Raw genomic sequence first — 15187 nt, forward strand, 5'->3', positions numbered from 1 at the left:
AATCATTTGATATGTCTCTCTCCTGTGAGACTGGGAGGGCAGGAACACTTCTGTCCCCTCCCTGCAGTGAGCTCGGAACCCACCATAGAGCGAGGAAGCTGGAAGGACACAGGTAACTTTGCCTCTGAGTGCCAGCTAAAGAAACTGCTGCTCAGAGGGACCAGGGTGTTTCCCAGAGTGACAAGAAACGGCGTGGTTTGACGGAGGGTATCGCACAGAGAATGATGGAGGCCATGGGGTCTCAAACTCAAATGCCAGCAAGGCCAGACACGTGGGCCAAAGTGCCCAGGGAGAGGAACACAGAGCAAGGGTAAGGCCCTGGGAAAAGACCTCAGGGCCGGACATAATTTGGAGAAGAGGAGACTGTGATTAACCGTGGAGTCAGTGTCCCATCTACAGGGGCACACCACCCAGATCTAGCCACACTGTTCTCTTAGAGGAATGTGGGCCCCAGATGGAATGTGTCCCTTTTTAAGAGACGTCAGGAATCTGGCTTTTATTCTGAATGCTCCCAATTTTAAAACTTTGGCATCCACTTAAAAAAATACCGTGTGGGCAACTTTTTGTGGGCATAATGCAACCCTCAGGCGATCAAATTGTTACCTCTGTTACAGAGCGATGAGTCTAAATTCTGAAACACATGTTCTTCCAAATAGTATTCAGGTCTAGAACAAAAATATCCTCATTTGAATAGCTTACCATGTGAATAGGGTCCCCCTGGAGTTGTGCAGTGCCCAACCTGTACAACTGTATGTGGCAGCCCTGATACATAACTCTTGAAGTTGTCACCCCCCACAGTCCAACTCAACAGAAATGCCAACCCCTTACCCATGCAACTGTCCACACCATGAGAAAAAGCCTTTCACCTGTCTTGGGCACAAGAGCTGTAAAGCAAGGACATCGAAGGGGAGTTCTAACCATCATGACCTGATTTGCTCTGTCCTCTAGGGTGGTGAAATTCCGTCGCACGGGTGAGAGTGCAAGGTCAGAGGACGACACGGCTTCGGGAGAGCATGAGGTCCAGATTGAAGGGGTCCGCACGGGCCTAGAGGCTGTTGAGCTGGACGATGGGGCGGCTGTGCCCAAGGAGTTTGCCAATCCCACCGACGGTGAGGGGGCCCTGCAGTTGGAGCATCAGCCTGGGCCACAGTCAGGGGCTTTCAGAGTTGCCTCCCCAGGTGGTGCTCTCAGAGGGATCTCGTGAAGGGGTGGGTAGGAGGGCCAAGAGGGCTCAGGGGTGACACTGGAAATGTGGGTTGGACCAACATGGCTTACTTCAGTAGGCAAGGTTATATCACCATCGCTGCCAGTCAGCATCACTGTGTAACACCTGGCTGGGGATGGGAGCAACAATGATGATGATGGTGGTGATGACAGTGATGATGGTGACAATGGTGGTGATGGTGATGGTGGTGATGGTGGTAATGGTGATGATGATGATGGTGGTGATGGTGGTGATGACAGTGATGATGGTGACAATGATGGTGATGATGACAGTGTGATGATGGTGGTGGTGATGACAACAATAGTGAAGGGAGCAGCTGACATTGGCCGAGGACTTAGTCCGTGCCAGGCATTGTCCTAAGCACTTTACACTTATTACCCATTTAATCTTCACAACAGTTCCAACTGGAACTATTAAAATCATCTCCCCCATTTTGCAGAAGAGGAAACTGAAGCACAGAAAGGTTAAGTATCTTGCCCAGGGTCACACAGCTAGAAATTAGCTGGATTTACACCCGGGCGATCTGACCTCAGAGCCCACGTACTTACTCATGACCTTGCGCTGCCTCTGAGTAGAGCTGGTCAACAAGAGACCTGAGGCAGTGCCGTGGGGGGACCGCCTCTCAGTCTCCCCTCACCACACGATGCTGATGGACGAGAACATGCCATGCACTCCCGAAGGCCCCAGATTCCCCCCATGGGAGAGGATTAATTGAACCCAAGGTCTGTTGCTGACAGACCCAGGGAGGCGGTGACTGGAGGGGTGGGCAGTGGCTAGAGCAGTGGCTTTATTCCACAGTGTGCCAGCTGTGTGACACTGGGCAAGTCCGTGTCCTCCTCTGTGCATTGGGGCTGCGACTAGGCCTTAACTAACAGTTTTGACAGGGACTAAATGAGAGAGTGCACACTGAGCTCTTAGCGCAGCGCCTGGCTCTCAATAAATGCACCATCATATTATTATTATTACGGTTCTCGTTATCGATGATGTTGTAAGGCTCACTCCGCCTTCTCCTCAATATTTTTGCTGGAAGAAACTAGAACCTGCTGGTGTGACAAACACCAGCTCAAACTTCTGGAGAAAATTATGAATGGCAGAAGAGACCCATGATTGACATTCCAAAAAGATGACAACTCCTGGCAGTGGCTGATGACATCCTCAGGGGCAGCATACAGAAGGCCGCCCAGCACACTCCTTTTGTATTTTTATTTTTTAATTAACTTTTTATTTTGGAATCGTTTTAGATTTACAGAAAAGTTGCAAAAATAGTACAGAGAATTCCCACATACCCTTCCTGCAGCTTCCCTGATGTCAATCTCTTACCTAACCCCAGTACATTTGTCAAACTAAGAAATGAACAATACTGGTGCAATGCTGTGTGCTAAATCCCAGACTTTATTCCCATTTTACCAGTTTTTCCAGCAGTGCTGTGACAAGAGCCGATCCACCATACCACCGTGTGTTTAGTCTTTTAGTATTTTTCCAAACACTTATGAGCTTATAATTTAGATCCTTGTTTTTTTCTGAGCATACAAATAACACGTTTATTTGGAAAGCATTCAGATATAGAAATGTAAAAAGTAGGAAAGTGAGTGCTGTTCCCAAAGAGGACCCTGTTAACAGTTTGTGGACACTTAATCTTACTTCTTTTTTTTTTCTTGGTGAGGATGATTGGCCCTGAGCTAACATCTGTGACAACCTTCCTCTATTTTGTATGTGGGATGCTGCTACAGCATGGCTTGATGAGCGGTGTCCGTGCCCAGGATCCGAACCTGTGAACCCTGGGCCACTGAAGCGCAGCATGCAAACCTAACTACTATACCACCGGGCTGGCCCTTATCTTATTTCTCTTGGTCCATCTTGCTTTGCTTTAAAAAATTAATTAACAATATGTTGTATGCATCTTTCTACATCTGCGCATTCTTTTTTTTGTTTTTTTTGAGGTAATTGGTAATTTTGAGCTAATTGCTGCCAATCCTCCTCTTTTTGCTGAAGAAGATTGGCCCTGAGCTAACATCCGTGCCCATCTTCCTCTACTTTATATGTGGGACGCTTACCACAGCATGGCGTGCCAAGCAGTGCCATGTCCGCACCCAGGATCTGAACCAGTGAACCCCGGGCCGCCAAAGTGGAATGTGCAAACTTAACCTCTGCGCCACTGGGCCAGCCCCTGCACATTCTTTTTAACAGTTGAGCTGTATTTCATAAAGTGGACATATAAAAATTTATGTATAATATATAAAATAATTTATTTAACCAATTCCCTATTGGTAGACATTCTGGGTTTTCCAGTTTTCCCTTTTGTAAACAATGTTGCAGTGGGCTTTGTAGCAAGTTCTCTCTTCATACTTGCTGGAATGTTTTTCTAGGCTAAGTTCTAGGACACACTAGGACAACGCTAAGATGCCCTAACTCCTTCCTCCCCTCTCCCTTTCTCCTTCCCAGATACTTTCATGGTGGAAGATGCGGTGGAAGCCATTGGGTTTGGAAAATTCCAATGGAAGCTGTCTGTTCTCACCGGCTTGGCTTGGGCAAGTATTCCTGGGGGCAGTGACCTCACCTTCAGTCTCCAAGGAACCCCCATCATGGTGCTCAACTGGGTTTCCATGGGCTACAGGGAAGGACGCGGTTCCCTCCACACAGACCCTGTGCTTGAATGAACAAAGTTTATGTTGAGTGACCCTGGTGATGAGGAAAGTCTGTGCTTGCGGGAGCCGGGTGCGTTTGGCGACTGCCCTCAACAAGGAGTTGAAGCTTCTGGCTGATTAAGTGATCCTCAACCCTCTGGGGCTCAGGGATACTATGGAATTAGGATGTCATCTGTGGAGCTCTCCCCAGACAAACATGCACAGATGAAAACACGCCTTCTGCTTCAAGAGGCTCTTGCTCTCTTGTCAAAATTCTCTAAGCTGCCTAGAGCAAAGAATGCGTGTAGACTTTTAATGCTACTGAAACGGATTTTTGTGGGTGCGAGGCCGTGACCACACCACATCTTTTTCTAAACGGATCGTCAATTTCCGCACCTCATTTCCCCACCATTTTGAAAGGCCACCTATATCGTCCACCACAGTCCCATGGCCACATGGGTCTCCTTCTGGACTCTCATTTCTGTCCCGTGGTTCTGTCTGTCTAGTCCCACGAAGGTGCCACGATGTTTAATTGCCAGAGCTTCCTAATATGTTTTAATATGTTAAAAGGTCGCACTTGTTTTAAATATACTGACAGTTCTACGTGAACAATGACCTATAAACCAAAGACCAACTAGACTCTCATTGATCCTTGTCTCTTGACTTCCATAAAAATATTTTCCTCGGATTTTAGAAATATGATGCTTTCCTACTTCGTTTGGGGAGTGCCCTTATGTTTTTAAACATGCAACACACACACACACAGAATGTCAAAGCCTGTTTGTCGATTCCCGCCTGGTCCCACGCTGTTTTGACCCCTGGAGTCAGTGTGTTTTCAGGTGTGGTGGGGCACTCAGCAGGCAGTAGAAGAGGGGCTTTCCACACGCTCTCTCTGGGGTCGTGGACTCAGCGAGGGCCCAGGGGTCCCCGGCCCCAGGCAGCATCCCGGCCTCCTGACGTTTGCTTCCTCCCCGCAGATGGCCGATGCCATGGAAATGATGATCCTCAGCATCCTGGCTCCGCAGCTGCACTGTGAGTGGCGGCTCCCCAGCTGGCAGGTTGCATTGCTGACCTCGGTAGGCAGCCCAGCAGCTCTCTCCTGTTGCGCACACTTCTGGTCCCTTGGGGTCTCCTGTGGGGTGTCCCCCTCCCCCTGCTGCTGCCGAGGGCTCAGCAGAAAATAATTAAGCCCCGGATGAAAACACCATGACCTGAACTTTCTTTGCTCCCTTCCCTACTCCACCTATCCTGGCAGGTTTGCAGCCCACTTTACTCCATGCAGGGGTCCAGCTACCTGGGGGTCTCAGACGTTGGGCTCCATTGCTAGGGGCTGGAGCCCACCTGGGCATACCACTTAAACCTTATAAGCCTGGCTTATCTTGACGGCAGAAAGGAGATGCCACTTCCCCCCACACGAGTGCGATTTGAGGATTAGAAACCACAGAATGCCTGATCTATAGTAGATGGTCCATAAACGGTAGGGAGCCACTGCTCCCTGGAATTAAGGCTTGAAGGAGAGTGAGGCAGAACCCTCAATTTTTGTTACGGGGCGTTCAGCAGCAACCTTCTAAAAGAGAAAGGAATGGCCAGGCTGGGTAAGAGGATAACAATAATGATACACGCAAAAGCTAATATTTATGGAGCACTGACTGTGCAAAGGGCTTCACTATATATGATGTATACAATACAGTCATAATATACATTGTGCTCTTTAAGCCTCACAACCCACTGAGGTGGATGCTATTATTAGCTGAGGAAAAAGGAGGCACAGAGAGGTGAAGTCACTCATGAAAGGTCACACAGCCTAGCTAGTGGCAGAGTCCTTGCTAACTAGGAACACCTCCCAGAATGCTGTTTTTCTATGGATAAGTGTTCTGGAATGGGCTGAGTGTCTTTAGCAATCAGGCCTGGTCTGATATTGGCAAAAAGGTCGTGTAACTCAGTGGGAGGAGTTCCGTAGGCACACACACGGGTATTTACGTGGTCTAATCACCTCATAGACGTGTGGCCTTGAGTGAGGCACTTTACAGCTCTATTTCGTCACCCGCAAAAAGCAGGTGACAAGCCATGTTTTTCTGAGTATAGACAACAGGATACACACAGTGCCTGGCACACGGTGGGAGGTGAGTCAACGGCATTTCTTCCTTCTGCCTCTCCCCCTGGCACCCCGGAAAGGGTAACCGCAGGTCTGTATGGTCACAATGAAGGGCCTTGCTGGTCTCTTCGTTGGCTCATAACGACCACGGTTGACTGAGCTCACGATGCGCCAGGCCCTGTGCTAAGGGTTTTGCATTCATCACCTCTTTAACCCTCTCGGCCTGTGAAAGAGGAGCTGTTATTACTTCCATTTCTACAGAGGAGGCATCCAGGGCTCAGAGAGGTGCAACGACTCACCCAAGCTCACACAGCCTGTAAGAGGCAGAGTCCCCGCTGAAATCCAGCTCTGCAGACTCAGAGCCTGTTCCCAGCCACTGCCCTGGACTACTTCCTTCTGGCGGAAAGTTTGGACTGGGGGGCTAGGGAAAGCCGTGAAGTTCCACGGCCAAGTTTTCTGTGGACAAGTTAAAGGACTGCAGGAGTTGCTTTAACTGCATAACGTCGGTAAAGAGGGGAAGAAGGACGGTCATTGTTGTCACAGGAAAGCCTGTGGGAGATTACCGTAATTACTGTGTGAAATTACCGTAATTACTGTGATATAGGACTAGTGCTCCACCGTGCCTTCATCTCTCCCTTACCGGGAGAAAGAATGGGGAAGACGCGTCTTTGCGAGATGATTGACCCTCTCAGGATGAAAGGATGTCACTTAGTGTGTGACTAAGGCAACACTTTACCCCAAGACAGTACTCTCCAACACTTTGTTCTAGGTAATCTAGAAAAGAATTGTGCAAGCCCCAAGTTTTAAAATGGACTTTAAATGTTTTTAAATGGTAGGTTGCACATTATATAATTTCCAGTGTATTGAAATATAAGAAATTTAAATAAAATTTCATATCACTTTCTAAAATATGTCCATTGGAAATGAAATACTTATTGGATATCTACCATCCTCTGTTTAAAATAACATGCATGAGCTCTTCTGAAGAATTTGGGAATTATGCCCTGTCTTGTTCTCATCTTGGACTGGTATTTCCACTCCCTTTCTCCATATCCTCTTATTTAAATGTAGTGTTTTACTATGCTTCACAGTATTTCATTTACCACCCTATCATCATTTTCTGGGATAAAGTAGATAAATTTTCAATTATTGCTTTTCATTTCATAAGTCTCTAAGTATCAAAAATTTTCTCCTGCACCGAGCCATCATTATAATTTTTAGTAATACTCAATAGATCAAAACAATAAGATGTAATTAATTTTGATAAATAATTGTTAAACATAAGTAAGTTTTATCAGAATGTACTCTTAACAAGCAGTATGGAGTGTGTCCCACTTATGCCACATAGTCTTGAATGATCACTTATTGCCAAAATGAGTCAGGGCTCAGCATCAGTTCTATCCCCATTTTTCACTTTTACTGAATGGATGTGACTATGAAAAGCTTTGTTCACAAATAGAAAGTTTTAGGGGAACTGAAGGAGTTGGATTATAATTCAATAAACTAATGCCACTTGATTTTTTCAACAACTTCCAGGTTATAAACCAACGTGCACACAGCAGTTACTTATGAAAAATCATTTTTAGTGATCTAATTTACTGACAGCTTGATTAGGCTCTCCTTTGATTAAAATAATTAAAAGGAATTAATAAATAATAAATAAATCATAATAAAAATAATAAAAAGGAATTAGAAATGAGTGACTTGCAAAAGGATTTGTAACCGTGTCACTGGTGTCCCTTTTGAAGGACGTCATCCTGAAGGGCGTCACCTCAAAGCAATCCACTGTGAGCTGCATCAGGAGGACGGGGGCAGAGAGGTGGGGGAGAGTCTGTTGAGGAAGGGAGAGAGGGACAGTGACCAGGTGGCCCCTAACCTGTTCTCAGCAAGATTCCGTGTGGACGCTGAGGGTTCATGAATGCCTTCTCTTACTAACAGCATCCAGTTCCCATCCCAGCCTCCTGTCTCCTGTTTTGTCTACCCTTCAAACTCTACCTTGCAACCTTTGATACTTTCTTACAATAGGACAAGACTTCTTTGGCGTGGTGAAAAATTGGTAAAATGCTAGCTCCGTGGTCAGATGGGCTGATTCCAGCCCAGACGGCACCACCTGCACCTGTGTCCCTCTGGCCGAGTGACTGACCCTCTCTGAGCCTCAGTTTCCTCATCTGTAAAATGGGGATAATCATAGCATCCACCCCATAGGATTGTCGTGAGGCTTAAACGGTAACACGAAGCACTTAGAATGGGTTTGCGCCTTAGCAGGATCTCAGTGAATGCTGCCTCGTTCTTATTACTAGGGTGTGACGTCACAGGTTCAATCCATCGGTCCCTTTCTCTGAGATGCTCTACGTCACTGTCTAACAGAAACTGTCTTTCCACCCACAGGTGGTCTTTGTCGGCATGATGTCCAGCTCCACCCTCTGGGGAAACATCTCCGACCAGTACGGCAGGAAAACAGTAAGGCGACCTCCCCTAAGCGCGTGTCCCCTGGGTTTCTCTGGGCTCATGTTCACGGGTAGCAGAGTCTGTGCCGCTCGAGCACCTGGGAGGCCTAATTAGGAGGGAGGTTGACCAGCAGGGAGAAGACGTCGCTCTGAGGCCACTGTGGACCCTTGAAATCACACATTCCCACTGGGTCCCAAGCACGTGCATTTCAGAGTGGAGGAGGGGGCGCCCACCCCATCCCTTTGGCCCTCACAAGCCCCTTACCCGAGGCTGGGGCCAGCCCAGTGGTGGTAGAGACGGACATCGTCTGTCTTCCTCTAAAGTGGATCCTTTCTCCATCCAGCAAGATGGTGTCCCGGGGCCCACCGTGGGAGCCCGCTCATTGAGGCGCCCTGAATTGTCTGCCTTCCCCGCCCCTCCTGGGACCTCCAGCTAAATGAACCATTTGGACTAGAATCCTTGTCTCAGGGTCTGCTTTTGGGGAAGCCCAGCCTAAGATATGACATGAAATGGGTTTGCAAACAAAAAGGGAGCTGACAGGTCTGGAACCGCCTTGTGCTCTTACTGTTTTATTTGTTATTTCACGGCTTGGAGGGTCCCCTTTGTATTTTGTGTTGCTCTGGTTTCGTTAGACTGCGCTTGGACTCTGACTCTTTTGGCATGTGAAGTTACAGCCCCCCATCTACCAGCCTGGGGCTTTCGGGAGAAAGGCTTTACAGACCCAGGCAAGCTTCCCTTGATTCTGTGCCTGGCTCAGGAAAAACCGCCACTCCATTTGTGCACATTCGGAGCTGTTGCGCTCCCTGACAGCTTTACCCTTCTCTTTCGTGGGCTCTCCTCATCAGCCTGCAGTTTCTCCAGAGGCGGGGGGGGGGGGGTGTCGTGGTTATGTTCTGAGGCTCTGAAGTCAGGTGGACCTGGGCTCACTCTTGGCTCTGCCACTCCTCGCTGTGTGACCTTGGGAAAGTGAATTGACCTCTCTGAGTATTAATTTCCTCATATGTCTAAAGAAGAAAATAACATGGGAGGGTTCTCCATTGGAGAATCTACAAGGGAGGGTGAATCAAGATCATGGGTGTGAATGACTTTATATGACGCTGGCTGCATCACAGGCACAGGACGCATGTGAGCTGCCATTGCAATGATGGCATTTCTAACAAGTTGCCAGGGGATGCTGATGCTGCTGGTCCGGGGACCACATTTTGAGAACTATTGGCTTAGACTAATAAAAATCTACTCCTGGAGCTGGGAATGGAGTGGATATCTAAATAAACTTAGAATTCTGTCAGGAAGGAAGAAGAGCATAGGGACACTGGGTGGGTAACAGGCGAGGTCCGCCACAACCAGCATGCTGTGGACCGAAAATGCAACAGCGCCTCGCATAGCAGTCACGGTACCAGGCATGACCCATGCATTAGCTCACCCACCCCTTCAAAACCACCGAAGTAGGTACTATTATTACTCTGATTTTACAGAAGAGGAAACTGAGGCACAAAGAGCGGGCAGCTTGCCCGAGGCCACACAGCTTGTCTGACACAGAGCCAGGTCTCACTCCTTCTAAGTCTAGGCCCATCTTAACCGTGATGCTAGTGGCTCGAATCAGAGATGCTCAATAAATGAGGATGTGTTGGCTCAATAAACGAAGCAATGTTTGAACAGTACTGGAGCTCATTCTTCCTCGTCTCGCTGCATTGCCTGGGACTGCCCCGCCCTGATTTCAGTATTTACCTGAGGGGTTCAGCTAGACAAATGCAACATTAACATAAGATCATTGCGAAAAGCATCAGCTCCGAGGCCAGACCACTTGGGTTCAAATCCCAGCTCCTTCACTAATTGGCTGCGTGACTTTGGGCAAGTTACTCAACCTCTCTGTGCCTCAGTGTCTTCATCTGTAAACGGGATCATAATAGTCTCTCCCATTGGGCTGTTACAAGGAGCAAATGAGTCCTTGTACAGAAAGCTCTTGGCACAGGGGAAGCTTTGCATAAATGTCCATTTTTATTTCTATCATTTGCCAAGCTCATGGTGCCCATAAATGGCAATGCCGGTATTAAAATGTGGTGTGTCTGGCTCCCGAGTCCACATCCTTCACCCTGACCTTGGCTGCTGGGAGACGTAACTGATTGATCCCCCAGAATTCAGTTGATCTGTAGGACATTCATCAATCCCAAATAGATGGAGCTTGGGGGCTGCCTATAGAGCGCTCTTCCTGCTCTCCAGACCAGCTGCTAAATTCCGCAGCCAACATAAGGCTGGCGCGACCGGAGAGAGAGGAGAGAAAGAGCCCCCGGATCCAGAGCCTCCTCCTGCCCAGCGTGGCATTCTGGCCCAGCCACAGGGAGGGGGATGAGGAGCCAATGACGAGGCTTGCCCAGAGCTCCTCCAGAAACAGCGGGCGAGCCGGGCAGCTGGAGAGCTCTGGCAAGCGCGGAGCATCTCCTCTCAGCTCCTTGATCTGCCTTCGCCCAGCTGGGAGGTTTCTGTGAGGGCGTCCGCTGCCTGACTTTGCAGGGCAGTCACAGATGGGGTTAGGACTCGGTGGGCCACTTCGATTCCTGCAGAAGTTTCTACAGCTTCTAGGGCTTGTGGCAGCTACAGAAAGAAAGGGCAGCTGGGGGGAGGCGGCCTTGTAGGGATGGACATACACACTGGGACATTGGGTTCATGGCCCATTGCCCCCCGTCGGGCAAGGTAACCTTGGGCAAGTTGCTTCGTCTCTCTGAGCCTCAGTTTCCCCATCTGCACAGTAGGGTTGATAAAAGTAGGAGCTCATAGGGCTGTTGGAGAATTAAATAAGAAAATGGATGTCATGCACTTGGGATAGTATTTACGGATGCATGGTTAGTCTGCGGTCAGTGGTAACTGTTATTGGTTGGAATTCAGGGGGAAAAACTTCAGAAGATGATCAGGTCACTATCTAGGTCAATGGCTATAGGTCCGTGTCATCTGTAAGGAGGAAGGGAAGGTAGCTGGCAGGCACAAGGCCTCTCATCGCAATATTTTGAAGATCCTGGGTCTCCTTGCCCTGGGACTGTTTTCCTTGGACTTGAGCCTGACTGGAGAATACCAGGGGGCTGAGTCAGACGGCCCCGCAGGTGCCTGAGTGATGCTCGCGATGATGATATGGGCCCGCTCCTCTTGGGGTTGCAGGTCTGGCACCCAGGAGGCAGCAAGACTGTCAGCTTCTTGGAGCGGGAGCTGGAAGCCTTCCAGCCTGCAGGTTGCAAACTGGTGAGCCCTGAGCCAAACCTGGCCCACGGCTGTGTTTTATTTATCCCATACAATGCTTTATAGGATTTTGAATCAGTTGCCTCCATTTCAAAAGTGACATATTTTGCATAAAAATAAAAAGCTATGGGTTTGGTTTTTTTTAAGCTGAATTGTTTGGCAGCCTGGGATCCACATTCTGTGGTGGTAACTTTTGGGTAGAGCAGAGTAGAGGCTGACAAGGGCAAGTCCACTTCCGTTCACGCGGGCCCACCTGTCCTTGCTGCGTGACACCTGCGTCATGCACGTATGTTGGCTGCCAGAGGTAATGGGGAACCATCTGGGGCCCCGGCAGAGGGGAGTGGCTCGTTCAAAGTATGGCATTTGGGGTTGGAAATCCTGGCTCCAGTTTTGACTCAGCTGATCTTAAACAAATCACTCAACTACTTCGATCAGCTGTGCTGATTTGTAAAGTGGAAATGAAAATAACAACTTAATTCTACATGCCACTGTGGGGATCCGGTGTAATGACGTGAGCGCGATTTAAAAATGCAAATGAAAGTTCCACGAAGTCAGAGACTCTGGCTGTCATGTTGCCTGCCGTAGCCCAGGACAAAGCTGAGTACCCAGCAAACAGCAGGCGTTCAGTAGATGCGTAGTGAATGGATGAATGAATGAATAATATATATTAGTACCGCAACTGTCAGGTATACAGCAGGTACTCAATACATACAGAGTGAACAAATGAGTGAATGAATGAATGATACATATCAGTACCTGTAGTGCTGGGCACACCCAAGATGTTCAATGCATGTATGTTGAATGAATGAATGAATAATATATATCAGTTCTCTAGTGTCTGGCATACAGCAGGCACTCAATACATGCTTATTGTTGAATGAACAAATTAATGAACGTATAATGGCTATACATCCATCTCTAAAGCCTGGCATACAGGGGATGCTCAATAAATAAATATGGAAGGAAAGAAGGAAGGGAGGGGCTAACAATCTTAAAGGCAGGACAGATGTTGGACAGAACGACAAGTGTAGTTAGTGAGGAGCCCAAAGGACATTTCTGCAGAGTCCCCGAGCAGCGCTTAGATGGGGCTTGCTGGCAATGCCCGTGCCTTTGCAATAGCTGTGACCTTACTTACAAACAGTTGCTGAGTCCTCATTTTCTGGGCAGCTGGAAAGCCCTGGCATCAGTGGGCAAATGCAGAGCCAGCTGCACTGTGACCCAACAGGACAGGTCAGCATGCCTGCCTTTGCTGCCTGGCATGCGGTCATGGGTGACCTCACCCAGCTAACACAGGTCTCAGGCAGCCCCGGGGGAAGCTCAGCGGCCACGCCCCAGCCTGGGCACCCTCTTCTCCCCCCTTCCCCTCCTCCTGCTCCGTCTCCTTCTCTGCTTCTATTTTTTCTGCTGCTAATGATGTCCTGTTTCTGATTCAAGACTCCTTGGGCTCCGAGGAAGAAAATCTCTACTAGGTTAGCTTCAGCCAAAAGCAAGGAATTAAGTAGATGTGTGGTGGGTACCAATTTCATAGCCGTGGGTTTAGGGCTGCAGAAATGTTGCCGCTTTATTATTGCAGTAGATCCAGGGTTTCCTAGACTTTAATCCTTCCTGTCCCTTGTTCTCTTATATGCTTAATGACTTTCTTTATATCAACTTTTTTTTTTTTAACTTTAAATGCCTCGTTTTGGAAAAGGAAACTTCATAGAGAGTCTTAAATGGGAGATCAGTAACAATTGCCCTTTGGAGAAAATGTCTGCAAAAAGAAATACAACGAAAACAGTACAATGTTGTTAAATTCTAGCTGGTATGGTTGCCCCACTGCCCTCTCTGGTACAAAGAGAGATTCCTAGTTGTTTTAAAAAGGCCTTAAAGACAGACTGGTACTACACGGACACTTTCTCTTGGACGTAATTGGAAGAATGAAGATTGAAATGAGAAAGAAATAACTTTCTTATGAGATGATGCAAAGTTATTTAAAATGTTCTCTCTACCACCTAAAATCATTTTCCAAAAGACCTGACCTCATCTGGTAGACCTCCAAATTTCCTCTCTAGTCCTTTTAACTCAGTTTAAGATTTGGAAGCTAAAATCATACCTTCACACGCCCACCCCTCCCCCACATCGAGGTGGCCCCAGGGGTTCTGGTGAGTGAACTCAACCCTGGAGATGTGGGAGGGTGGCTCCAAAGAGAGGTGCAGGGACCTCATGTCGCAATCTGAAATTCACGTGAAATTGACATTCTACTCCATAATAGGTCTCTTGTCGGTTGCCATATAAAAGTGATACTTTAAATTATGTTCCCCCTTACTTTTTTTCCCAATCTCTAAGGGGAATTAACACTAAGAACATGCACCATGTTTATCTTGCCAGCACTGTGTCCCTCAGTGGTTCTCAACCCCATCAAATACAATGTCCCCTTTGTTTAAAAAAAAAGTTACAAAAATATTTAATAATGCCCCTCATTATCCAGAAACAATTTCAAAGATAAAATAACCTAGACCCGCACATAATTTAAAAAAGAACTCAGTTATAACGTCCTAACTATGAAATGGAGAATTTTTAAAAGGAGGCAATTCATAAAACAAGATTTATTTTCAATATGCAAATATTCACACACAACTCTGCCGAGATCATAAAAGGAAGTCGTTAATATTTGCCCCGATTATAAATAAGCTTGGATTTAATGGAATATTCTTGATGCTTTTTCTATATATTTGACATTTTGCAATAAGGTTCAGATCAGTCTATTCATAGATACCCACAGAAGCCCTGTGAATGCAGATGGACGTTGAAGTTCTCACTCCCTGACTCAAACACCACGCGCAGCGTTGCCATTGGCAACATGGTTTGCTGAAATGATGAACAATTTTGTAAAGTTCTGGATGAAACAAAGTACGATTTTCTTTTGATTGACCTGGAAGTTGCATTCCTGAAAAATCGTGTGTATTTAAACTATACCCCTCAAAAATCCTGTTTAGGGGCCGGCTCTGTGGCTGAGTGGTTAAGTTCGCGCGCTCCGCTGCGGCGGCCCAGGGTTCGGATCCTGGGCGCGGACATGGCACCGCTCGTCAGGCCACGTTGAGGCAGCGTCCCACATCCCACAACCAGAAGGACCTGCAACTAAGACATACAACTGTGTACACGTGGGGGTTGGGAGAGATAAAGCAGGTAAAAAAAAATATTGGCAACAGTTGTTAGCCCAGGTGCCAATCTTTAAAAAAAAAAATCCTGTTTATATGTAAAATTGAGTGGAGGTCTAGATGCAAAGAATCATAAACGGAGTTTTCGGCTGCCTGACAGTTGAGTGGAAAGTTCAATTCGAGATGGTGCAGGACGCAGGACAAGTTTTTATTGGATCTCATGCCTGTGGGTCATCTAACATCTCTGGGCCCTGTCTATGAAATGCCAATCACTGGGACAACCACGGCTGCCCCGCCATTTTCCTGCACATCCCCTGGGATTGGCAACACCCACACAGAGAACCCTGGCATCCCCTTGGCTGTGGGGGCGACCCTTTAACACGACCCTGTTGGTGACTTTAAACATGTGCAGGGGCCACGTGACCCGGAG

At 47.6% G+C, this 15187-nt stretch overlaps 1 protein-coding gene across 1 annotated transcript in view; it reads left to right on the forward strand.

The window, feature by feature from the left end:
• The first annotated feature begins 233 nt into the window (after positions 1–233).
• The window catches only part of SVOP (SV2 related protein), a 45590-nt gene continuing 30636 nt past the window's right edge, over positions 234–15187 (forward strand). The window contains exons 1-5 of the mRNA XM_046641032.1: positions 234–310; positions 949–1109; positions 3668–3753; positions 4827–4925; positions 8333–8404. Coding sequence (XP_046496988.1) covers positions 234–310; positions 949–1109; positions 3668–3753; positions 4827–4925; positions 8333–8404 — 495 coding nt within the window. The remainder of the gene's footprint in view (positions 311–948; positions 1110–3667; positions 3754–4826; positions 4926–8332; positions 8405–15187) is intronic.

Source organism: Equus quagga, chromosome 15 (genome assembly GCF_021613505.1).
Source record: "Equus quagga isolate Etosha38 chromosome 15, UCLA_HA_Equagga_1.0, whole genome shotgun sequence".
NCBI classification, from domain to species: Eukaryota; Metazoa; Chordata; class Mammalia; order Perissodactyla; family Equidae; genus Equus; species Equus quagga.